Source organism: Saimiri boliviensis, chromosome 17 (assembly GCF_048565385.1).
Source record: "Saimiri boliviensis isolate mSaiBol1 chromosome 17, mSaiBol1.pri, whole genome shotgun sequence".
Taxonomy (NCBI): Eukaryota; Metazoa; Chordata; class Mammalia; order Primates; family Cebidae; genus Saimiri; species Saimiri boliviensis.
The window spans coordinates 12,217,524-12,244,310 of NC_133465.1; the positions used below are offsets into that span (position 1 = coordinate 12,217,524).

General features: G+C 44.6%; 1 protein-coding gene across 11 annotated transcripts in view; it reads left to right on the forward strand.

The window, feature by feature from the left end:
• DNAH9 (dynein axonemal heavy chain 9) overlaps window positions 1-26,787 on the forward strand; it is a 346,949-nt gene that overhangs the window by 312,216 nt on the left and 7,946 nt on the right. For 10 of the 11 annotated variants that reach the window (XM_039476345.2, XM_074388185.1, XM_010339862.3 and 7 more), the window contains 5 exons: window positions 4,076-4,303; window positions 6,360-6,551; window positions 8,196-8,387; window positions 10,663-10,833; window positions 16,120-16,302. In XM_039476345.2, coding sequence (XP_039332279.2) covers window positions 4,076-4,303; window positions 6,360-6,551; window positions 8,196-8,387; window positions 10,663-10,833; window positions 16,120-16,302 — 966 coding nt within the window. Of the gene's footprint in view, window positions 1-4,075; window positions 4,304-6,359; window positions 6,552-8,195; window positions 8,388-10,662; window positions 10,834-16,119; window positions 16,303-26,787 lie in introns of those variants that run through there. The other variant, XM_074388188.1, reaches the window with a different exon arrangement.

The window sequence follows — 26,787 nt, forward strand, 5'->3', positions numbered from 1 at the left end:
AGCCCAGCATCCATTAGCTGTTCTTCCTGATGCTCTCCCTATCCCCACACCCCAGCAACAGGCCCCCGTGTGCTCCCCAGCCCATGTGTTCATGTGTTCTCATTGTTTAGCTCCCACTTATGAGTGAGAACATGCAGTGTTTGGTTTTCTGTTCCTGCGTTACTTTGCTGAGGGTAGCAGCTTCCAGCTCCATTGACTTCCCAGCAAAGGACATGATCTGGTTCCTTTTTATAGCTGCATAGTATTCCATGGTGTATATGTACCACATTTTCTTTATCCAGTCTATCATTGATGAGCATTTAGGTTGATTCCAAGTCTTTGCCATTGTGAGTAGTGTAGCAATGAACATACACATGCATGAGTTTTTTGTTTTTTGTTTTTTTTTTTTTTGAGACAGAGTTTCGCTCTTGTTACCCAGGCTGGAGTGCAATGGCGCTATCTCGGCTCACCGCAACCTCTGCCTCCTGGGTTCAGGCAATTCTCCTGCCTCAGCCTCCCGAGTAGCTGGGATTACAGGTGTGCGCCACCATGGCCAGCTAATTTTTGTATTTTTAGTAGAGACGGGGTTTCACCACGGTGACCAAGATGGTCTCGATCTCTTGACCTTATGATCCACCTGCCTTGGCCTCCCAAAGTGCTGGGACCACAGGTGTGAGCCACCGTGCCGCATGAGTCTTTATTGTAGGATGATTTATATTCCTTTGGGTTTATACCCAGTAATGGGATTGCTGGGTCAAATGGTATTTCTGCTTCTAGATCTTTGAGGAATTGCCACACTGTCTTCCACAATGGTTGAACTAATTTATATTCCCACTAACAGTATAAAAGCATTCCTTTTTCTTTGAAATCTCACCAGCATCTGTTGTTTCTTGACTTCTTAATAATCGGCATTCTGACTGGCATGAGACGATATCTCATTGTGGTTCTGATTTGCATTTCTCTAACGACCACAGTGTTGAGCTTCTTTTCATATGTTTGTTGGCCACAATGAATATCTTCTTTTGAGAAGTGTCAGTTCATGTCTTTTGCCCATTTTTTTAATGAGATTATTTGTTTGTTTGTTTTTTTCTTGTGAATTTGTTTAAGTTCCTTGTAGACTCGATATTATACCTGTATCAGATGAATAGATTGCAAAAATTTTCTCCCATTCCATAGTTGTCTTCATTATGATAATAGTTTGTTTTCCTGGGAAGAAGCTCTTTAATTTAATTATCTCATTTGTTAATTTTTTATTTTGTTGCAATTGTTTTTGGCATTTTTGTCATAAAATCTTTGCCCATGCCTATGCCCTGAATGACGTTACCTAGATTTTCTTCTAGGGTTTTTACAGTTTTGGGTTTTACATTTAAGTCTTTGTTCCATTTTGAGTTAATTTTTGTATAAAGCATAAAAAAGGAGCTGAGTTTCAATTGTTTGCATATGGTTAGCCAGTTCTCCTGGAACCACTTATTAAACAGAGAATCCTTTCGCCATTGCTTGTTTTTGTCAGGTTTGTCAAAGATCAGATGATTATAGGTGTGCAGGAACACAGACCTTTATGTAGCTATATCTTTTAATATCCCATGGCACACTTTTGGGAAATGCTGCCTGAGGACCCTGACCCAGATGAGCTAGGGATGGATTCTCTTCTGGGAGAGCTGGCTTCTCTGGCTGTGGGTGAGAGAGCAAGGCTCACAATCTTGCCGCTCTTCCTTCCTGGCTGTAGGAGCTGTTGGGTGGGTTTCCCAACCCAAGCCCATCAACCCAGTGGGGCAGCCTCAGGGATCTCTGAATCCACCCCAGGGTTCTATACCCAAGCAACAGACATTCTTTCTCCCAGATCTGCCCAGTAGCAGAACTTGGAGTTTCTAAAGAAGCAGCCAAATTACCCACATGCTGGTTGCTGGTAATGCTAAGAGGAACCCTGGCTCTCAGGTAGCCAGCTAAACTCTCTGCTCCAGTTGATATGATTATAAGTAAATTCTTTAATTTAACCAATTTTCATCTCAACAACTACTACTACCTTTTATGTAGCATTTTACGGTATACAAAACTCTTTCTTTTTTATTTTTATTTTATTTATTTTGTAGAGATGGGGTTTTGCTCTGTTGGCCAGGCTGGTCTCGAACTCCTGAAGCAATGCACCTGCCTTGGCCTCCCAAAGTGCTGGGATTACAGGTGTGAGCCACTGCAATAACCCTACAAAACCCTTTCAAATCCATTTCTTTGGTTATTTGCAGCCACTCTGTGAAATAAGTATGACAGACATTGTTATTTCTCTTTTTGCAGAAGGGAAGGCAGCACTCAAAGACTAAATTACTGTGGTCCAAGTGCTGGGCTCAGCTAGGATCTGTGTATTTAAGGCTTTGCATGCTTACTTCCTCAAATATTTATCAAAGAGCTTTTATCTACCCATTATAGTGAAACACATTGCTGTGAAGCCAGGTGACTCTCTACTTCCTAAAGTGAAAGGTGCATTCTGCAAAGCAGTAGTAAGAAACAAATGTACGTTTTGATTGATAAACAGATAGCAATCAAATTTGAGGGGAGGAGACAGGCTCAAACACCAGACGGAGGAGCTTGGGATTGGAGTAGAGAGCCTCGTTCAGTCTTTGAGCAGCAATGACTCAGTGTTTTAGGAAGATAAGTTTGGCAACAATTAGCAGAACAGTTTGGAGAGTGGAGAGAGAAGACTCAGGAAAGTGAGCTAGACAGAGTTTAAATCAGTGCCTTTGAAATGTTAACGTGCATATGAATTACTGGAGGATCTCATTAAAATGTGCTGATTCATTACATTTGGGCAGGACCTAAGGTTCTGATTTCTAACCAGCTCCCAGGTACTGCCATCAATGTTGATCTAAGGGCTCCAGTTTGTACTGTCAAGGCTTCAAATAGTCTAGCTGTCAGGTAATGGGGAGTTAGACTTGGAACAGGACTATGTGTTACACTCTTAAATTGTGGTCCCAGGACCAGCAGCATCTGCATCACCTGGAAGCTTGTTAGAAATGCACATTCTTGTCTGGGCGCAGTGGCTCATGCCTGTAATCCCAGCACTTTGGGAGCCCTAGGCAGACAGATCACGAGGTCAGGAATTTGAGACCAGCCTGACCAACATGGTGAAACCCCGTTTCTACTAAAAAATACAAAAATTAGCTGGGTATGGTGGTGTGTGCCTATAATCCCAGCTACTCAAGAGGCTGAGGCAGGAGAATCTCTTGAACCCAGGAGGCGGAGGTTGCAGTGAGCCGATGTCGTGCCACTGCACACTCCAGCCTGGGTGACAGAGTGAAACTCTGTCCAAAAAAAAAACAAACAAACAAAAACGCACGTTCTTAGGCCCCATCCTGGACCTGCTGAATCTGAAACTCTGGGCTGAGGCACAAGAATCTGTTTTAACAAGCCCTTCAGGTTATTCTCATGCACAGGCAACCTTAAAAACATATGCTGGAAATCCTTAGGATAGCAAGGGATAGAATTTAATTGCAGAATAGTGGGAGGTCCCCACTACTGGGCATCCCAGAACTCTTTTTCTGTGATGGGATTTAAGACACATCTGCCATTAAAAGTCATTGGGTTGCACAACGTGTGAGTGCATGTAATGCCATTAACTGTACCCTTAAAAAGAGTTTGAGATGGTAAATTTCATGTTATGTCTTACCATAATTTTTTTGTTTTTGAGACGGAGTTTTGCTCTCGTTGCCCAGGCTGGAGTGCAATGGTGCAATCTGGGCTCACCGCAACTTCCATATCCCAAGTTCAAGCAATGCTCCTGCCTTAGCCTCCCGAGTAGCTGGGATGACAGGCATGTGCCACTCCATGTGCCACCCGGCTAACTTTGTGTTTTTAGTAGAGTTGGGGTTTCTCCATGTAGATCAGGCTGGTCTTGAACTCCCGACCTCAGGTGATCTGCCCACCTCAGCCTCCCAAAGTGCTGGGATTATAGGCATGAGCCACCACACCTAGCTGTCTTACCACAGTTTTTAAAAATTATTTGATGCTAATCCCAGTCCCCGCTCTGGCTACCTTCCTGACAACTGTTTACTGCTAACAAAGCTAAGCAGATGCCTGTTTGGGGGGGCTTCTTCCTTCCCACTAGAACATTCACCTGGTGGCCAAGTGGCTCAGGACCCTAGAGAAGAAGCTGGAGGAGCACAGCAAGAACAGCCACCCAGAGTTCAGGGTCTTCATGAGTGCGGAGCCGGCACCCTCCCCTGAGGGCCACATCATCCCCCAGGGCATCCTGGAGAACTCCATCAAGATCACCAGTGAGCCCCCCACGGGCATGCATGCCAACCTGCACAAGGCCCTGGACAATTTCACTCAGGTACAGCCCCGGGAGGGAGGCAAAAAGAGCAGCCCACCTCGCGATCAGCTGATGCAAACTGGTGTGCGGAGAGCATGTGACTCAGAAGGGAGTGGGGTGCTGGCTGGGCTACGGAGCAACGCTGATGTGGATAAAATGTTCCCACCTGATGCCCACTCAGGACAACCCCACTCTCCATTACCAGATAAACCAGGGCAGTAGAGCTCAGGACATTTCTTTGGCAAGAAATGTAGGGAAGCCTTCTGCAAGTCTACTGTTACCTAATATTCCAAGATGAAGAAGGGCACGTTGCTATAAATCTAATTGATAAGATATACGGGGTCACATACTGATGGGCTATCTTCAAGCAAGTGATGACACTCTCAGTCAGATGATATCACCTGACATCTACATGAATCTTGAGTATCAAGTGTTCAAAGAATCCTAGTGTCAGGTAGTGGGGATGTGGACTTGGAATGTAACTGCATGTTAGACCTTTAAAGTGTGACCCCTGGACCAGCAGCATCAGCATCACCTGGAAACTTGTTAGAAATGCAGATTCTCAGGCCCCAATCTGAAACTCTGGACTGGAGCCCAGGAATCTGTTTTAATGAACCCTCCAGGAGATTCTTATATACAGTCAAATCTGAGAATACTATGCTCCAGAGAGACCCAGAATATCAAGGCATAGTGTTCAAATGCAGGCAACTGCATTTCCATTACTGGAAATTCCAAGGCTTATGTTGTAGCATATTTATTTAAAGCCAAATCAAAGCCCATGGTGGCCAACTTTGTATATGAAGTTGCACTGTCAAAGTCTGCATCTCAGGCCTCTTTGATCTTCTCAAGAAGGTACCATTGGCTGGGCACGGTGGCTCATGCCTGTAATCCCAGCACTTTGGGAGGCCGAGGTGGGCAGATCATGAGGTCAGAAGTTCAAGACCAGCCTGGTGAACATAGTGAAACCCTATCTCTACTAAAAATACAAAAAAGTTAGCCAGGCATGGTGGTGGGCACCTGTAATCCCAGCTACTTGGGAGGCTGAGACAGGAGAATTGCTTGAACCTGGGAGGCAGAGGTTGCAGTGAGCCAAGATCACGCTTCTGTGCTCCAGCCCGGGTGACAGTGTGAGACTCTATCCCAGAAAAAAAAAAAAAAAAAAAAAAAAAAAGGCACCATTTCTTGTTGCCCACCTTCCTGGGCAGGGGAGTACACAAAGGCATGAATTCTAGAAGAGTGAGTGCCATGGGATCACCTTAAAGTCCATCTGCTGCACCACCCCTTGGTAGAATTCAAGGAGAAGGTCCCAGCAGCTGCTGGGGAGGTTGTCATCTCTGTAGTCATCTTGTAATAGTCCCAGCACGTCCCTGGTTTCCCAGCAGCCCCGCTAGCTCACGCGTCCCAGATGGATCATACAGGTTATTTGAGATAGACCCTTTAACAGGGTGACTATGCCAGCTAAACCAACATAAACCCCTGAGCCCTGGTTTAAGCCTAAAGCAAGATGAAGACCATGTGGTAATCAGAGTCTCAGAAGGTTTTACCGTGTGACACCCTTGCAGTATGAAGTCTAGCAGCCCAACTCTGGCAGGGAAGCTCCCACAAAGATTTGAGATGCAAAATGCGTTCAGTCCCCTCTGTACCCTTTTTCCCAACTTAACCCCAAGGCAGTGATTACCCCTACTAAGGTTCCACAGCGGGCAAGAAAAGCATGGTAGGAAGGGAAGAGACTGGAGATGGTGCCGTGGGATGTGTACACACACCCTGGTACACAACATTCTCGTTGCATGCTTCGCTGATCCCCAGCAGCTACATTCGTGAACCTTATTAGCACATCCGTATGCACAAACTTGAACCCTAAACCAAACCCCGTTATAACCTGAATCTAAACCTCAATTCAATGCTCAACTAAAGTCCAGCCCCTCCATACGTTCCCCTAGGCTGTAGTCTCACTGTAACTCAAACCAAAATCTATGGTAACGTTTTCCAACACCAACCCTGATTGCAACCCCACGCTATCCAGCCCCCATATAAGAGAAGCTGTGTGTGAACATTAAAAGTGATGCTCTCATTTCAGGACACTCTGGAGATGTGTTCCCGGGAGACGGAGTTTAAGAGCATCCTCTTCGCTCTTTGTTACTTTCACGCGGTGGTGGCAGAAAGACGAAAATTTGGGCCTCAGGGATGGAATCGCTCCTACCCCTTTAACACTGGAGACCTTACTATCTCTGTGAACGTCCTCTACAACTTCCTGGAGGCCAATGCAAAGGTAAAGGCCATGGACATTCAGGGACCAGCCAGGTTTGGGGAGGGTTAAAATTATTTGACTTTGAGGTGTGAATCAGAAGGGTCTAGGATGGGGCCTGACAATGTGCATTTCTAACAAACTCCCCAGTGAGGCAGATGCTGCTGGTCCGGGGACCACAATTTAAGAGTGTAACACACGGTCATGTTCCAGATCTAACTCACAACACAGACAGACTCTGTCTCAAAAAAAAAAAAGAAAAAAGCAATGCAGAATCTTAGGTCCCACCCGAACTTACTGAATCAGTGCATTTTCACGAGGTCCCCCGGTAGTTTGTATGCACGTTAGGAAAGGCCACCTCTCACAAGGATGATTCAGTGCCATCACACAGAAAGGGCATGTGCACTCTGGAAGGGCTGCACCCCATACAGATGGGAGGAGGCCGGGCCAGCCCCAGGACTAGCCCAAAGGATGAGAATAGTACAAAGTTGAGGTCAGAACCATGGATGCTCAGGAAGTCTAACTAGAGACCCACACCCTGTGAGAGTCAGTCCCATGAGAGCTTGTCCCGGGTCCTGGGGCCCACCAGACCATACCTGTGTCCTTACCACATGGCAGGTAGCCTGTGGATCAGTAGGAAGTGACTTCACACTCGCCTGATACAAGTTCCCAAACTTAAGATAATAATCAGTGCTCTTATAAGGGAATATTCACCTCATCAAGGTTATTCTAGTTCAGGAACCAAACACAGCATCGACAGGACCACCATCTCTTCCTCGTAGGGACAGTGAACCAGGCCTGGAAGCCCTGAGAAATCCTTCTGCCTCCAGCTGTTGGGCCTGGTGAGCCCACTTCTCTCAGCAGTATTCTTTCATTGCTGGCTTTCATCCAGTGACCTCCCTCCCTAAATGTCACACCAAGGAACTTGTGGGCTTTGTTTATTCACTTTGAACTTTCAAAGGGGACAGTGAATTAATCTTGTCATGAAAGGCAGAAAATTAGAAAAGTAGTCTGGTCCTCACTTTTCTCCGTTTGACATTCACCTGTTTAAAGGGCTTCTAGGTAAAGCCTGACTTCACTGTCACAGTTAATGATCATGGAAGAGGGAAGGCATATATATGTGGCACGTGGGGTTGGCATCTTTCCCCTCTTGACTCTTTGATGTAATTCTTCAGGCTTTTAATGAACTCCCCAAACACTGTTAACCCTGCTGGGCACTAGGGGCGTGAAGGTAAATAAGACATTGCTCCCAGTCTCAAGAAGCCTACCCCTCTTGTGGCTTTCTGTGCTGCTCAGATGGTAAGCCAGCCCTGGTGCCTGTGTGGAGGTCTTTCTTTTTTTTCTTTTTTTTTTTGAGATGGAGTCTTGCTCTGTCCCCAGGCTAGAGTGCAGTGGCGCAATCTCGGCTCACCGCAACCTCCACCTCCCAGGTTCAAGAGGATTCTCCTCCCGAGTAGCTGGGACTACAGGCGCGCTCCACCACACCCAGCTAATTTTTTGTATTTTTAGTAGAGACAGGGTTCATCCTGTTGGCTAGGATGGTCTCGATCTCTTGACCTTGTGATCCACCCTCCTCAGCCTCCCAAAGTGCTGGGATTACAAGCGTGAGCCACCGCGCCCAGCCATGTCTTTCTTCCTTCCTCTCTTTCCTTCCCTCACCTCACTCAGGTCCCCTATGATGATTTGCGCTACCTGTTTGGAGAGATCATGTATGGAGGCCATATCACAGACGACTGGGACAGAAGACTCTGCAGAACCTACCTGGGGGAATTCATTCGACCAGAAATGTTAGAAGGAGAACTGTCTTTGGCCCCAGGGTTCCCACTCCCAGGCAACATGGACTACAATGGTTATCATCAGGTGAGGTTCTGCTCTGTGCTGCTGACGGTGTCAGGGCGCTCACAGGGACCTGGGTGTCCCTCCTACACTGAACTGCACCACCAGGAAAGCTTCTGCTGGGACATCACCTTGGGCTGCAGGCAAGGGCCAGGGCAGAAGGGCTTAAAGAGCTGACATCTGGGCCGGGCGCGGTGGCTCAAGCCTGTAATCCCAGCACTTTGGGAGGCCGAGGTGGGTGGATCACAAGGTCAAAAGATCGAGACAATCCTGATCAACATGGTGAAACCCTGTCTCTACTAAAAATACAAAAAATTAGCTGGGCATGGTGGCGCGTGCCTGTAATCCCAGCTACTCAGGAGGCTGAGGCAGGAGAATTGCCTGAACGCGGGAGGCGGAGGTTGCGGTGAGCCGAGATCGCGCCATTGCACTCCAGCTTGGGTAACAAGAGCGAAACTCCGTCTCAAAAAAAAAAAAAAAAAAAAAAAAAAAAAAAAAAAAAAGAGCTGACATCTGTATTTTTAGTACAGATGGGGTTTCATCGTGTTGGCCAGGATGGTCTCAATCTCTTGATCTCGAGATCCGCCCACCTCAGCCTCCCAGAGTGCTGGGATTACAGGTGTGCGCCACCACGCCCAGCCACGTCTTTCTTCCTTCCTCTCTTCCCCATCACTCATGTCAAATCCGGTCCTCTGCCCCAAGTTTGCCCTGTTTCAGGTGAGAGATACAGGATTTCTAGCCTCACATTAATAATGAAATGGAGCCTTTGGAGATTTTTCTATTCTTGATGTTTGGTTCAGTCATTCTATTTGTTGCTATTTTCTACAAATAACATCTGGGACAGTTATTTGGTTTTCACTAGGGATGTTGACAAAGCCATTTTTCATGGAGCAAAATTTCAGGTAAGATCTTAGCCAGCTTTTTGTGAAGCTTCTGTCGGTGATTCTGAATATCCCTGGAGGAGCATGATCTTGTGGCAAGGTCACTCAGGTCACTCAGCCCTCCCACTCCCTGTTTGTGGCTATGAGCACAGGCACATACCACATACGCATGTATGCCACCATCTTCAGCATTCTCATGAAGGTTTTCTTTTCTTCTTTTCTTTTTGAGATGGCGTCTTGCTCTGTTACCCAGGCTGGAGTGCAGTGGCATAATCTAGGCTCACTGCAACCGCCACCTCCCGGGTTTAAGCGATTCTCCTTGGCTTAGCCTCCCTAGTAGCTGGGATTACAGGTGCCCACCACCATGCCCAGCTAATTTTTGTACTTTGTAGTAGAGACAGCGTTTCGTCATGTTGGTCAGGCTGGTTTTGAATTCCTGACCTCAGGTGATTCACCTGTCTTGGCCTCCCAAAGTGCTGGGATTACAGGCTTGAGCCACCGTGCCCGGCCTGGAGGCTTTCTTACTCTTACCTTAGTCTTTTGTATTACTATTACCACAGCTACATTTAAAGTATTCATCTTTGCCATTTTCACGTACCATGGAAAACATTTCAAAAGATATTTTTTTTAACAGTTTGTATTGCTAGACTTTTGAACATGCCTAGAAAAACTCTTGATTACAAAATATAAGGGAAATATTGATCATAGGAATATTAACTGCAAGTTTTAAGACGTTTTGTTTAATTCATATAACTTAAGAGCAAATCGTAAAAGTCATTTGATCCTGAAAAATTGGACCTGTGCGAAGAGATTTAAAACAATAAAGCTTTTTAAGGACAATAAGAGGAAATGTTTTTAACTACTTCACCAAAGGCTAGAAAGCTTTACCCAGGAAAATTGTGCAAGAGCGTCCCCTAGTGTCCATGGGATAATTCGACAGGAGGCTAGAGCGGGTGACCTGCAGAAAATCCTTCAAGGAAGTCTGGTTCTCTTATCAGCAATAACTTCATTTGCACCCTTCTAAATGACTGAGGTACACTTTCTTTCTTTATACTTCTCTTTAATTTGTCAGTTAATAGATGGTTCTAGGGCATCTGCATAGAATCCAGGCCTGCACAGAATGCCAGAGGAAATAAAAAATTGAACATACAAATCGGCATTTGAAGAATGAGCAATCTGTGAGACTAGGTGTTAATAACACCAAGGAATCATCAAAATCGTATCAGGAGCAGAACTTGAGGGATGTTTTCCCACCATTGTAAACAGAGTCGTGAAGAAGCACTCAAAGCATTGAGAGCCAGGCATGGTGGCTCCTGCCTGCAATCCTAGAATTTTGGGAGGTCCAGGCGGGAGGCTGGTGTGGATGATGGGAGGTACGTGTTGGTTTCTTTTTAAGTGAGCTCGCCCTTGACTTTCAGTACATCGATGCTGAGCTGCCTCCAGAATCTCCCTACCTCTATGGCCTCCACCCGAACGCAGAGATTGGCTTCCTAACCCAGACCTCGGAAAAGCTCTTCCGCACTGTGCTAGAGCTGCAGGCTCGGGACAGCCAAGCTGGAGATGGAGCCGGGGCCACGAGGGAAGACAAGGTGTGTGGTGGGGACCGCCTGCCATCATTCTGGGGAGCCCGAGGATCATAGACGCACACCCTTCCCCTGCCGGCCACGTTGGCAGTACTCGGCATAGACAACACACAAGGCACTGTCTGCAGCCTGGAGATGCTTGCCTGTCCCCGCCCAGAGACCCTCCCCTCCCTCGTCCTCACCATGCTGCCTGTCAGTTAAATCCTAGGAAGTCCCTGCCGTTGGGTTCAGCAGTTTGCTTTGCCAGTCCACCCAAAGTCCATTTTATTCAGCTTCTCTGCTGAAGTGAAGAAAGGCCAGGGCGGAACAGTGATGACCTGGGAAACTTGAACGTGACTTCTTAATTTCCTGGAGAACCAAGCAAGGATGGGCAAGGAGCTGCTCCTAAGCACCCCCACCTCAGTTCTCCAACCAGATGCCCCTGGGGAGGAGCACACTCCTTCAAAATGAAAATGCCTATAATCCCAGCACTTTGGGAGACTGACGCGGGCAGATCACCTGAGGTCAGGAGTTTGAGACCATCCTGGCCAACATGGTGAAACCCCATCTCTACTAAAAATACAAAAATTAGTTGGGCATGGTGATGCATGCCTATAATTCCAGCTACTCAGGAGGCTGAGGCAAGAGAATCCCTTGAACCAGGGAGTTGGAGGTTGCAGTGAGCCGAGAACACGGCAACACACTCCAGCCTGGACAACAGAGCGAGACTCTGTCTCAAAAAAAAAAAAAAGAAAGAAAGAAGTTAACTGCTGCTAAGCACAGGACTTCCTGAAATTTTAGCAAGGCAGAAGGGAATTATGGAGGAGAAAGACTAGGGTGAGGTGTAGGTTTCAGGACAATCCAAGGCAACAGGGGGGCTCTGATCCTGGTGTGGGGGTAGCTGAGGATACAGAAAGAATGTGCCACCCAAGGAAAACTTCCCCGTGAAATTTCTCCTGAGACAAGCTAAGCAACTTCCTAGAGATGTACTTGTACTAGCTCACATGCACCCCGTGGATTTTTTTTTAATTTTAAAACTTTTCTAAGAGTCAGATTTCACTCCGTCACCCAGGCTGGAGTGCAGTGGCATAATCACAGCTCACTACAGCCTCCAACTCCCAACCTTAAGCAATCCTTCCACCTCAGCCTCTTGAGTAGCTGGGACTGCCAGGCGTGTACCACCACGCCCTGCTAATTTTTTAACTTTTTATAGAGACAGAGTCTCACTGTGTTGCCCAGGCTGATCTTGAACTCCTGGGGTCAAGCAATCCTCTCACCTTGACCTCCCCAAGTGCTAGGATTTTAGGCATGAGCCACCGCACCGGGCCTGGTTGGGTTCTTTAACTTAAAGATACCGCTAGGTTTACAATTAAACATCCTTGGTAAGATTCTTCAACTTTTAGGCTCTAGAGACTGATTTTAGGAAAGCAAACTGATTGATACTAGAAGAGTTTGACTTTTATATAAAGGTATGAAGTCATGTCATCCAAATAGTATTTCCCAAATTTTAATGCGTCTAAGAATGTGCCAGAGAGATTGGAATTCTGATTCTGAGGCCTGGGGTTAGGTTGCATTGGCAATCTAGCTATTTTGATGAGGTGAGCATACTTCGAGAAAGCTGCTCTGTATTGTTCTAGTCAGGCTATTCCACTATTTAATGTATAATTTTAAAATAAAGGGAAGAACTCACCCAGAATGAATAATGTTCCTAGATCTAAAACTGAAAAAGGCTAAGACTGTGTAAGTAATGGACTTAGAATTCGTCAGTCAAGGTTCAAAGAAGGTTCTAACACTTATCATTTCCTTATCCCCTCCCCCAGCTAACCCAAGAACAGGTGTGTGCGTGTGTGTGTGTGTTTCAGAAGCGATATGAACTGTGATTACTTGCCATGCATAATGCTGCATGGGACAAGTGTGCAGGTTACTGGGTGCACATCTGATTGTGCCATATCCCAGCATTTGGCCATGGTGGTGTTTCTCACATAGCTCACATGTTCCTATGAGCTATGTTCCTTCCTGTCCACAGAGTAGCTCAGCTCAAGATGAAGGGCAAAGAGTCAAAGCCCAGAGAGTATTTTCTTGTTAAGTAGTAAATGACTGACAGGTTGCACACTCCACATACACTCATGAACTCTTGACTCAAATCTGCTCCCATATCTAGATGAAGGGAAGTTGGAGATTTTAGTATATAGCTAAAAAGAAAGGGAAGAAAGGTTGGCATGATAGACACATGCATGGATGGATGGAGAGGATGAATGGGTGGATGGATGGGTGATGGATAGATGATGAATGGATGTATGGGTGATGGGTAGATGGGTGATGATGGATATATAATTGATGGATGGGTGATGGGTAGATGGATGATAGATAATGGATGGATGGATGGATGGATGGGTGGATGGGTGGGGGATGGATAGATGAGGGATGGATGGATGGGTGAGTGGATAGGATGGATGGATGGGTGATAGATAATGGATGGATGGATAATGGGTAAATGGGTGATGATGGATAGATAATTGATGGATGGATGAATGGATGGATGGGTGATAGGTAGATGGAGGATGATAGATAATTGATGGATGGATGGCTGGATGAGTGATGGGCAGATGGGTGATGATGGATAGATAATTGATGGATGAATGGATGGATGGGTGATAGGTAGATGGATGACGATAGATGATGGAGGGATGGAGGGATGGATGGATGGATGGATGAGTGATGGGTAGATGGGTAATGGATGGATAGTTGATGGATGGATAGATGATAGATAGATGGATGGGTGAATGGATGAGTGATGGGTAAATTGGTGATGATGGATTGATAATTGATGGGTGATGGGTAGATGGATGATGATAGATAATTGAAGGATGATGAATGGGTGGGTGATGGGTAGATAGATGATGATACATAATGATGGATGGATGGATAGATGGATGGATGAGTGATGGGTAGATGGGTGATGGATAGATAGTTGACGGATGGATAGATGATAGAGGAATAGGGTTATGTATACTGAAGGGCATCTGCAGGAATATATACAAAAATCTAATAGTTGAATAGTGTTTTTCTCCCATTAGGGAAAGAGTTAAGACTGTGGGAGGACTTTGCTTCTAATATCATATGTATCAGAAATGTTTAGATTTTTCTGAAAAGCATTTATTACTTTTCCAAAAAGGAAGAAAGTAGAAGTGTTTGTGGAAATAAAGTGTAACTCATCCTTTGGAACTCACTCCTTCCATCCGAAGGAGTCTCTGGGTTCCCTGAGAAAAACAGGGCCCTGCATACCTGCAGACCTGGGCCCTTCCCTATCAGCCCTCTGCCTCCTCAGCCCCTACACTCTTGACAGTCTGATCAGAGATGAAACAGAATTCTGCATCCCCACATCCTATGTATTTTGGAACAATACCTCTAGACTATCTTTTCATCTCTTTGTGAATAATGTCCAAATGGAAGCTCGCTGATATAGAGCTGCTTTTTCAAACTCTGCTCCAGAGGAAAAAATATAATTTTAGACATTTGTCTTCTACCCCAGCAGTAGCTCTCAGGTACCATTAAAATCCAATTCCAGTTCTTGCTATGACAGCACCAAAGACTCATTCATGACAGAGTGATGGGTTTTTACTTTCTTTTTTTCTAACATCAGTTCTTTTCCCAGAAAAGGCATTGTATGTTAACAATACAAAGCAAGGTGAATATGTATCATCCTTTACACTTACATAGTTCCCTATAGCTTTTGGTGACTGCCACACTCATCAGCTCATTTGATTTAATCTTTGTATCAACTCTGGGAGTTGGGAAAGGGGACAAGTGGAGAAAAAGACACTCTTGGAAGGTTTACAGTTGGAGAAAATTGAGGCCTAAGCAACTTGCTTACATTCACATGGGTAATGCATGGCAGAACTGTATTAACATGGCTCCTTGGTTACAAGCAGTAGACACCAATGTAGCTTTACTAGGCAAGAAATAGCTCACTATATCAAGAGAAACAACCTAAGAACAGATAAAAATCACGATGGCTCTAGAGTCCCAGGTAGAAGGAAGGGCAGGCAGTCGTTTCCAGGCACCTCCATCCTGCCAGTGGTTCCTTGGATTCCAGGCTTGAGATTTCAAATCGTGTTCCTGGGAAACAGAATCTGACTGGCTTAACTTGGTTCAGGGGAAACTGGGCCCAGGGACTGTCCCTTAAAACAATGGGGAAGAGTTGGTTTCACATAGGAGATAGGGAATTGTTCCTAGAAGGGAAGAGAGATAATGAACAGACAAAAATAACAGACACCCACCACAGGCACCTAGAGCTCAGCTCTCAGGACTCCAGAAAGGGCTGGTGCTCGCTAGCTCCGTCCCTCCCTCCTTGTCTTCCTGTGTCCCAATCTGCAGGTCGTGTGGTCTGCTGTGCCCGCGCTTGCTTCATTTTTCTTTCTTTGCTGACAGATCTCCTGGGCTCACTCATTTATTCCAAAATGGCAGACTCAGCCTCCAAGTGCTTGCCCCAAATTAACTCAGAATCTCTGAGCCTCAATTCCAATTTTCCAGGAGAGAGACCCTGGTTGTTCCAGTTCCCCTGATCTAATTAGCTGACAGTTTGTATGGGAAAAGGAATTATGGGGTACAACAGCAGGTTTACATGATAGATGAGGGTGTTTCTTCCAGAACTCAAAAGAGAAACTGCAGTGTTGCCTCATAGAAGTTCAGAACTGAGTGGATGAACAGATAGATAGATAGATAGATACATAGATAGATAGATACGTAGACAGATGATAGATTAGATGATAGGTAATTGATAGATTAGATTGATAGATTAGATAGATTGATATATTGATAGATGATTGATAGATTAGATAGCTGATTGATTAGGTAGATGACTGATAGATTGGATAGATAATAGATATTATAACTGTATATAGATATACTGTATCTGGATATAGATTGATAGATTTGTCATTGCTGCTCATCACTTCAGCGTGACCCAAGTCTTTCTTACAGCTTTCTAGTCTGATTCCCATAGCCAACTGGGTCAGCCTCTTAAGTTTTTCATTTCCCAATTCTTAGAGAGGTATCTGTGTTAATATTATCACACTAGTCACACAAGTCCCAGGAACTTGGCCAGCCTATGAAGAGGTCCTACTGTGGTCACTCAGTCCTCAGCCCTGACCTAGCTGACCTAGGCAAGCAGGCGAGAGTCTGGCCAGGTCAGTGGGTGGAGGGGCAGCAGATGATGGACAATTAGTATCTCTAGTCCCACACTGCAAGAAAACGGATTCCTTCTACAGAATAGAGCCCTTTCTTAATGCTGTGTTTCCTTCTGTGGGGCAGGTCAAGGCACTCCTGGAAGAAATATTGGAGCGGGTGACAGATGAGTTTAACATCCCTGAACTGATGGCCAAAGTGGAGGAGCGCACCCCCTACATTGTAGTTGCCTTCCAGGAGTGTGGCCGGATGAACATCCTCACCAGAGAGATTCAGCGCTCACTGAGGGAGCTGGAGCTCGGCTTAAAGGTGAGTGTGGTCTTGTAAGGCATGGAGGCGACATTGCCAGAGGACATAGCTGGACCCCCGTGGGGAAGGAGGAGCACTGGGGGACCTGGAAGCTGGAGATCAGTTGTCCTGCAGCATCCTAGATGCCCAAAAGGTATTACACCCCAGAAACCAAAGTCTGGCCATGAGGCCGTCTGCAAGAACCAAGATATTATACAATCTTTGACATTTCTCTTCAACAAGAAAAGAGTCTACTATTTCTACTACCACTTACTTAGGCAAGTTTACTTTCCTCACCGTGACGATGTAAAGTGCCTAGGACAGAGCCTGTTATTACTGTTCACCTGGATGACAGGTCACTGGGAGCTCTTGCTGCCTTTCAGGAGCTGAGGAAGATGACTGCTGTCAGTTTACATTGGCGTGTTTATTTAAAGAACTGTAAATGAATACTCAGCCCTGAAAAGTCCAGGTGTGGAACATACTGCTGCCTTCATGTCTGGCTCTTGGGGTTAAACCACCAGGGTCACATGCAGATAGGAAAAACGTGTATGAGTTTTTTCACATAGAGTCACATAGACGATGAAACAGACTGCAAAATCTAGGTTAGGGTTTCTTTGTTTGCTTAATCTCTTAATTTTCTTTCTCCTTCCTCCACCCCACCTCAACATGGGCAGAGGAAATAAGAAGGAAGGATTGTGGTGGGCGTGGTGGCTCACGCCTGTAGTCCCAGCACTTTGGGAGGCCAAGGAGGGTGGATCACCTGAGGTCAGGATTTCAAGACCAGCCTGGCCAACATGGTGAAACTCCATCTCTACTAAAAATACAAAAATTAGCCAGGAGTGGTGGGGCTTGTCTGTAATCCCAGCTACTCGGGAGGCTAAGGCAGGAGAATCTCTTGAACCTGGGAGGCGGAGGTTGCAGTGAGCTGAGATGGCACCATTGTACTCTAGCCTGGCGAAAAGAGCGATGCTCCATCTCAAAAAAATAAAAATAAATAAAAAAGAAGGAAGGGGAGACAGGAAGGGAATGATGAAGATGGACAATGTTTGGTAATGTTTCCAAATTCTGTACCAGCTTGTAATCAAATGAAGTACAGAATTCCACAGAGCAATATCACATGTAAATAAGAACACTGCCTGTCATGCAATGCAGTTCCATTACTGAGGTACACAGGTGAGTATTAGTAACGCTCTTGAGTAGGTTTGCTGCAATGTTAAAAGCTTATGGAACTTGTGTAATGTGATGCATCCTCTTTACCCATTCGACTTCCAATTCATTCACTCATTTTTCCTCCAAGAGCCTTTGCTGCAGTGTGTGCCGTGAATCTCAGAGCTTGCCTGGGCAAAGATGAAGGATGGAGGAGGGAGGTTCTCTTTTCTTTCAGTCTGATTCAAGCAATGTTGATTGATGAGCTCCTTGGGCAAGTCTCTGCACTGCCTGCTGGAGGGTGCAAAGGAGATTGGCCAGAAATGAGAACAGCAAGGAAAACAGCTGAAGCAGGTGACTGGGCAGGAGTGGTTCACAGGATGGTCTGGCCTGTGAGTGACAGGTGGAGGGCCCCATTGGGTCAGGTCCCTCAGATGGAACAGCAAGGAACATCAGCTCCGAGCTCCACCCAGACACTGGTGGAAGGCATGCTTGGCTTTGCTGACCAGCGTACCTGGCGGGGTGCAGGGGAAGAAGAGATTCTGTTTGAGGTTTTCCTTCTTTACTTTCTGTGTTTAACAATCACTTTATGCCGGGCACCGTGGCTCACACCTGTAATCCCAACACTTTGGAAGGCCAAGGTGGGTGGATCATTGAGGTCAGGAGTTGGAGACCAGCCTGGCCAACATGGTAAAACCCTGTCTGTACTAAAAATACAAAAATAAGCCAGGAATGGGGACAGGCACCTATAATCCGAGCTACTACGGAAGCTGAGGCAGGAGAATCACTTTAACCTGGGAGGCAGAGGTTGCAGTGAGCCAATATCGCACCACTGCACTCCAGCCTGGGTGACAGAGAAAGGCTCTGTCTCAGAAAAAACAAAAATCACTTTAAAGTTCTAGGACTGTTGGGGCTAAACGATGGGAATACACAGACATAGAGAGTGAAATAATAAACATTGGAGGCGTCAAAAGGTGGGAAGAAAGGAGGGGCGTGAGGAGTGAAAAATTGCCTATTGGATGCAGTGTTCACTATTCAGGTGAGGGTGCACTAAAAGCCCGAATTGCACCACTATGCAATATATGCAGGTAAGAAATCTGCACTTGTACCTGCTAAATACATAACAATATTTTAAAACTGAAAAAGGAAAAATATGCTTGCAACCAGAAAAATAAAATGTTCCAGGACTGTTTCAAGTTGAGCATAGGGAGACATAGGGTAACTCATGTTATCCAACGCATTAATTGGACAAACACAGATGTTTCTAATTCGATTGCCCTGTGGTCTGAGAGACTGTTTGTTATGATTTCCATTCTTTTGCATTTGCTGAGGAGTGATTTACTTCCAATTATGTGGTCAATTTTAGAGTAGGTGCAATACAGTGCTGAGAAGAATGTATATTCTGTGGATTTGGGGTGGAGATTTCTGGAGATGTCTATTAGGTCCACTTGGTCCAGATCTGAGTTCAAGTCCTGGATATCCTTGTTAATTTTCTGTCTCGTTGATCAGTCTAATACTGATGGTGGAATGTTAAAGTCTCCCATTATTATCGTGTGGGAATCTAAGTCTCTTTGTAGGTCGTTAAGAACTTACTTTATGTGCCTGGGTGCTCCTGTATTGGGTGTGTATGTATTTAGGATCATTAGCTCTTCTTGATGCATTGATCCTTTTACCATTATGTAATGCCCTTCTTTGTCTCTTTTGATCTTTGTTGGTTTAAAGTCCATTTTATCAGACTAGGATTGCAACTCCTGCTTTTTTTTTTTTTTTTTTCTCTCCATTTGCTTGATAAATCTCCCTCCATCCTGTTATTTTGAGCCTATGTGTGTCCTTGCACATGAGATGGGTTTCCTAAATGCAGCACACCAATGGGTCTTGACTTTTTATCCAATTTGTCAGTCTGTGTCTTTTGATTGGGTCATTTAGCCTGTTTATATTTAAGGTTAATATTGTTATGTGTGAATTTGATCTGCCATTTTGATGCTAGCTGGATGTTTTGTCCATTAGTTGACACATTTTTTTCATTGTGTTGATGGTCTTTACCATTTGGTACGTTTTTGGAGTGGCTGGTACTGGTTGTTCCTTTCTTTGTTTAGTGCTTCTTTCAGGAGCTCTTATAAGGCAAGCCTGGTGGTGACAAAATCTCTCAGCAATTGCTTGTCCATAAAGGATTTTATTTCTCCTTCGCTTATGAAGCTTAGTTTGGCTGGATATGAAATTCTAGGTTGAAAGTTCTTTTCTTTAAGGATGTTGAATATTGGACCCCACTGTAGCTTGTAGCATTTCTGCTGAGAGATTCACTGTGAGTCTGATGGGCTTCCCTTTGTGGGTAACCCAAACTTTTTCTCTGGCTGCCCTTGGCATTTTTTTCCTTCATTTCAACCCTGGTGAATCTGACGATTATGTGCCTTGGGGTTGCTCTTCTTGAGGAATGTCTTCATGGCGTTCTCTGTATTTCCTGGACTTGAATGGTGGCTTGGCTTGCTAGGTTGGGGAAGTTCTCCTGGATAATATCCTGAAGAGTGTTTTCCAGCATGGATTCATTCTCTCCGTCACATTCAGGTACACCTATCAAACATAGATTAGGTCTTTTCACATAATCTGATATTTCTTGGAGGCTTTGTTCATTTCTTTTCATTCTTTTTTCTCTATTCTTGCCTTCTCATTTTATTTCATTGAGTTGATCTTCAATCTCTGATATCCTTTCTTCTGCTTGGTCGATTAGGCTATTGAAACTTGTGTACGCTTTGCGAAGTTCTCGTGCTGTGTTTTTCAGCTCCATCAAGTCGTTTATATTCTTCTCTAAGCTGTTTATTCTAGTTAGCATCTCATCTAACCTTTTTTTCCAGGTTCTTAGTTTCTTTGCATTGGGTTAGCACATGTTGTTTTAGCGCTGAGAAGTTTGTTATTACCTACCTTCTGAAGCCTGTTTCTGTCAATTCATCAGATTCATTCTCCATCCATCTTTGATCCCTAGCTGGTGAGGAGTTGTGATCCTTTTGAGGAGGAGATATGTTCTGGTTTTTGGTGTTTGCATCCTTTTTGTGCTGGTTCCTTCCCATCTTAGTGGCTTTATCTACCTGTGGTCTTTGTAGTTGGTGACTTGTGGATGGGGTCTCTGAGTGAATGTCCTTTTTGTTGATGATGACGTTATTTCTTTCTGTTTCTTAGTTTTCCTTCTAATAGTCAGGTCCCTCTGCTGAAGAACTGCTAGAGGTCCACTCCAGACCCTGCTTGCCTGGGGATCACCCACAGGGGCTGCAGAACAGTAAGGGTTGCTGCCAGTTTCTTCTTCTGTTATCTTAGTCCCAGAAGGGAATCTGCCAGATGTCAGCCTGAGCTCTCCTTTATGAGGTGTCTTTTTGTGTATATGGGGGTTGGGGAGCTGCTTGAGAAGACAGTCTGTCCCTTATAGGAGCTCAAGTGCTGTGCTGGGAGCTCCGTTGTCCCTTGCAGAGCTGCTGGGCAGGTACTTTTAAGTCTGCTGTAGCAGAACTCATAACCGCCTCTTTTCCCAGGTGCTCTGACCTAGGAAGGTCCACTTTATTTATAAGTTCCTGTCATGCTGCTGCCTTTTTTCATAGATGCCCTGCCCCACACGGAGTAGTCTAGTCACAATCTGCCAGCAGAGGTGTTGCTGAGCTGCTGCAGTCTCTGCCCAGCTGCTGTGAACTGCCTTGGTAGTGGCGGACTGCCTCAGTATTGGGGGATGCCCTTCCCCTCACTGAGCTGGACCATCCTGGGTCCAGCTGCACTTCCTGAGAAACTCAATCCAGAGTGTTTCAGATTGCTTGTTTTGTGAGGGTGGTACCTGCTGAGCCAGAGCACCTGGCTCCCTGTCTCTGCCCCCTCCCTTTCAGTTGAATGGGTGGCTCTGTCTCCCAGGTGTTCCAGGTGCCAGTTGAAATGGCCACCCAGACTTGTGTGAGTTTCTGTGTGCTAATCCAGCACCAGCTGAAACCGCCATGCTGAAAACTTGTGGTACTTTTCGGCCCAGGAATCTCCTGGTGTGTGAGCAGTGAAAATTTGTTTGGAAATGTGGTGGGCACTCACACTCTGTGCTGTTCTTGCTGGGAACTGCACTCTGGAGCTGTTCCTATTCAGCTATTTTTCTGAGATGGGAGTTTTGCTCTGTAACCCAGGCTGGAGTGCAGTGGCATAATCTCAGCTCACTGCAACCTCTACCTCCCAGGTTCAAATGATTCTCCTGCCTCAACCTCCTGAGTAGCTGAGATTACAGGTGCCTGCCACCATGCCCCACTAATTTTTATGTTTTTTTAGTAGAGATGGGGTTTTACCATGTTGGCCAGGCTGGTCTCAAACTCCTGCCCTCAGGTGATCCACCTGCCTCAGCCTCCCAGTGCTGGGATTACAGGCATGAGCCACCACGCCCAGCCTAGTCTGGCTCTTTATTCTGATGCACTGTGTGTTGACTTAATAGTTCAATTCTGGAAGGGTGGGCCATGATATGGCCCTTTACTCTCCACCCACTGGGCAGCTGTTCTGGCCCATATGCCTTTGGCCTTCCAGTACTCTACCAGAATACCTGAATAAAAAGGCTGCTGCCAACCCAGACTGGAAGGAGTGGGATCCTTAGCACTTTTACTTCTTCCCACATCCTCAGCTCCCAGTGTCTTAAACAAATGAAAGCTCCTTGCAAAGAACATCTTCATAGGGAAGAAAAAGCAGGGAGGAGCTAAGCCTCAGGACAGGCTACAGCATGGAGTCCCCCCAGGAGGGAGGACCTGGGTGCTGCTGCCCTGTCTCCTGGCCCTCTGTGGACTGAACACCCACTGTGTGACTGTGAGCCCAGGGCAACAGCTGCTTCAGACACACCAGAAGTGCCCTTTTCAAATGGAGGTCCCTGGCCTCACTCCTAGAGGTATGAGTCCTTAGATATGGACTAGACCCTATGAATCCAAGCCTTTTTTATGAATCCAAGCCTATGTCTCCAGGCTGGAACACAGTGGCGTGATCTCGGCTCATGCAACCTCCACCTCCCGGGTTCAAGCAATTCTCCTGCCTCAGCCTCCCAAGTAGCTGGGATTACAGGCACTGTGCCACCATGCCTAGCTAATTTTTTGTATTTTTAGTATAGACAGGTTTTCACTGTGTTAGCCAGGATGGCCTCCATCTCCTGACATCGTAATCCACCTGCCTCAGCCTCTCAGAGTGCTGGGATTACAGGCATGAGCCACTGCACCCAGTGAATCCAGGCTTTTAACAAGCTCCTTGATTTAAAAGAATGAAAATGTACAGGAAAAATGAGGTTTTTAACTTTGTATTATGCCAAAGAAAGATTATGAAAACATTTATGTATAAGGGATGAATTAAAAGGTTAAGGTCACAGCCAGATAGCCCGCATATCCTGAAAAGGTGCCACCAGCCTGTAGTTCTCCCAAGTTTCCCTGCAACGCCAAACTAAGAAAGCACATTATAGACCTTAAAATGCAGCATTGAATGAAGGGTCCAGTGTTTTCTTTTGGTTGACTCTTGACCTGTGAGCAAGTAAGTATGAATATTAATCACTATTACATAGGATTCAGGCCAGAGGAAACTGACTGAATGAACTTAAGTAGTTGTCTTTGCTGTAGTGTAGCTTGAGTCTTTAAGAAGGGGCCCCGTACCCAGAGTTTAGGCACAGGATCTTCCTGTCCACCCACCCCTGCCTCCACCAATTTGGCAACATCTTAGAAAACTAATTTTCTGAACACCTTTCAGGAAACACTGGCCTGGAGTTCGTAGATGTATTCTTGTCCTCTTAAGAAAGGACACAGGTACACTTAGAGAATTGGGGGTGGAGTTCTCTCATTTCTTCTCAGCTCCTCCTCTGCAAATGAGTCCTTTCTACTTCTGCTCAAAGTCATGGAAATACCCTATTTCAAAAACCTAACTACAAAGTGAATGATTTTATATTTTCTTCTTTTCCTAAATAGCTCCTGGTTCTCTTCCCCAGGGCTGTCCTTGCTTCACTGACAAGCTGAGAGACAGAACATTCTTTAGGGTTCCATCATTTGCACGTTTAATTAGCATGTGTAAAATTATTGTCAGAATACATTATAATCTTATTATAAGCAGATGTGAGAAATTTTTAAGAAAGCCAAGTTACACATATTATGTTCCTCTACTTTCAAAATGATTTCAGATTTCTGAAGGGTGTTAAAAATTAAGTATTGCATGTATTTTTAAATTTATCAGACCATATTTGTTAGAGTAATTTTACATTCACAGCAAAACTGCACAGAAGGAATGGAGATTTCCCATATACCTGCTGTCCCTAAAGACAAACTGTCCCTCTCCGACTCTGAAATTCCCACCAGAATGGTACATTTCTTATAATTGATGAATCTATACTCATACATCATTATCACCCAGAGTTCATGGTTTACATTGGGGTTCATTCTTAGTGTTAGACTTCCTGTGGGTTTGGACAAATAATGACTTCTATCCACCATCAGAGTATCGTACAAAGTAGTTTCACTGCCCTAAGACTCCTTTGTATTGCATATATTTTAAACTTCTTTTTGTTTTCAGAGATGGAGTCTTTGTTGACCAGATTGGAGTGTGGTGGTGAGGTCATGCCTCGCCACCTGGCTCAAGAGTGCTTCCCACCTCAGCCTCCTGAGTAGCTAGAACTACAAGTGCACATAACCACACCTGACGAATTTTTTATTTTTATTTTTATAGAGATCAGGTCTCACTATGTTGCACTGGAGTGCAATGGCGCAGTCTTGGCTCACTGCATCCTCCACCTCCTGGGTTCAAGTGATTCTCCTGCCTCAGCCTCTGAGTAACTGGGATTACAGGCATGTGCCACCATGCTTAGCTAATTTCGTGTTTTTCGTAGAGATAGGGTCTCTCTATGTTGATTAGGCTGGTCTCAAATTCCCAACCTCAGATGATCTGCCTGCCTCAGCCTCCCAAAGTGCTGGGAGGTGGCATGAGCCACCTCGCTTGGCCAAAGAAAAACCTTAAAAGCAGCAAGAGGAGAAAAATAAATATCATGTTCAAAGGATTAAAGAAAAGAATGACAGCAGACTTCTTGTCAGAAGCTGTGCAAGCCAGGAGAAAGTAGAAAACTATCATTAAAGTACTAAAAGGAAAAAAACAAAAAACAAAAAACTTAAACTTAGAATTCTTTGCCCAGGAAAAAATATCTTTTAAAAAAGAAAACTAAGTAAAGATGTTTTCAGACAACTAAGATAATTCATAGCCAACAAGCCTATGGTACAAGAAATGTTAAAGAAATTTCTTAGAACCCAAGAGATGAAGGCTGTGGTAAGCCGAGATTGCACCACTGCACTCCAGCCTGGGCAACAGAGTGAAACTCCATCTCAGAAAAAAAAAAAAAAGAAAGAAAGAAATATACTTAGAAAGAAAGAAAATGATATCATACAGAAATTTGGATCTAAACAAAGAAATAATGGTCTCCACAGATGGTAAATATATGAGTAATATAAAAGATGTTTTTACTTGTCCAAAATCTTTTTTTTAAATAATAGTTTACAACAAAAATAATAAAAATTTACTGTGGGCTTTAAGCATATGTAGAACCAAAATGTATGCCAACAACAGCATGAAAAATGAGAGGAGAGAAATAGAAACATATTGTATATGATTTTTACACCATATGTGGAGTGGTATAATTTTGAAGTTAGGGTGTGATGAGTTAGAGCTGTGTATTGTAAATGCTAGAATAGCATTCAGCAAACTATTGGCCAACAGGCCAAATCCAGCCCACAACCCGTTTTGGCAAGTAAACCTTGGAACACAGCCACAATCATTCATTTCTACGTTATCTATGGCTATCTTTGTGCTACAATAGCAGAATTGAGTCATGTCAGCAAAGACTATGTGTCTCACAGAGCCTGCAATGTTTACTTACTATTTGACACTTTACAGGAAAAAAAAAGTTTATCAACTCTTGCCCTAGAGCAGCCATAAAATAAATTGATAATCCACAATTATTGTAGTTATGGTAACTACGTTAAATATAAATGATTTAAGTGCCCAGGGTACTGATTAGAACTGCCAGATCAAATTTTTAAAAAGCAACACCTAGCTATATGCTGTTATGTCAAGAGTCCTGTCTCCGCACCACTCCTCCGTTTGGAGATTTGCTGGAAGGACTCGTGAGTCTCAGCATATGATCGTATTAATACATATGGTTAAAATTTGTTATGGTGCGATGGTAAGAATACACACATAGCCAGATAGTAAGGAAAAAAGATATAGGTGCAGTCAGGAGAAATCCATTTACAGGTTTCCATATGCTGCCTCCCCCTCATGAAGGATCCCATAGAGGTATCCTCTCTCCAACACTGGAAATGGAGTAACATTTGCCTAACATTTCTGCCCCCAGGGAATCCCATTAGAGACCCCAGCACCCCAAAATGTTATTAGTAGGTGGTCACATAGGCACCCTCTGTCTAGCACATTCCAAAAATCCATGCCTCCAAATGAGAAGTAGATATTCAGTGTAAACCAAATTGTTTGCACAGTCTGGATATAGTCAACCACCCTTATCTATTAACCATTAATGAGGAGCTAAGTTTCTAGATGCCACCTGCAGGCCAATCTTGCTAGCATGCTAGCAGGCATTTCTTTGTTTTTCGTTTTTTGTTTTTTGTTTTTTTTTGTTTTGAGATGGAGTTTCGTTCTTGTTACCCAGGCTGGAGTGCAATGGCGCGATCTCGGCTCACCGCAACCTCCGCCTCCTGGGTTCAAGCAATTCTCCTGCCTCAGCCTCCTGAGTAGCTGGGATTACAGGCACGCACCACCATGCCCAGCTAATTTTTTGTATTTTTAGTAGAGATGGGGTTTCACCATGTTGACCAGGATGGTCCCTCTGCTGCCAGGCTGGAGTGCAGTGATGCAATCTCAAGCTCACTGCAACCTCTGCCTCCTGGGTTCAAGTGATTCTCCTGCCTCAGCCTCCCGAATTAGCTGGGCTAGTAGGCATTTCTAAGGATAGCAGTCTCAAGAATGCCCCTTAACTCTTTCAGCACAGCTGACCACCAAAACAAAGAGCAAAAAAACTTTACATATCAAGCTATAAAATATAATATGTAAACATATTTTTACATATTTATCAATATATGTAACAATCATATATAACACAGAAAAAATATAATATGTAAACACAAATCAAAAGAAAGTTGTAGAGGCTATATAAAAATCAAACTAACTATATTTAAAAATAAGCAATATTACCAGGAATGAGGAGGAGTATTATATAATGGTAAATCAATTTGTGAAGAAGGATATAACAATCTTGTGTTTAGCCACCTCATAACAGAGCATCAAAATACATAAAGCAAAAAAATAGTAGAATCAAAAAGAGAAATAAACAAATTCACA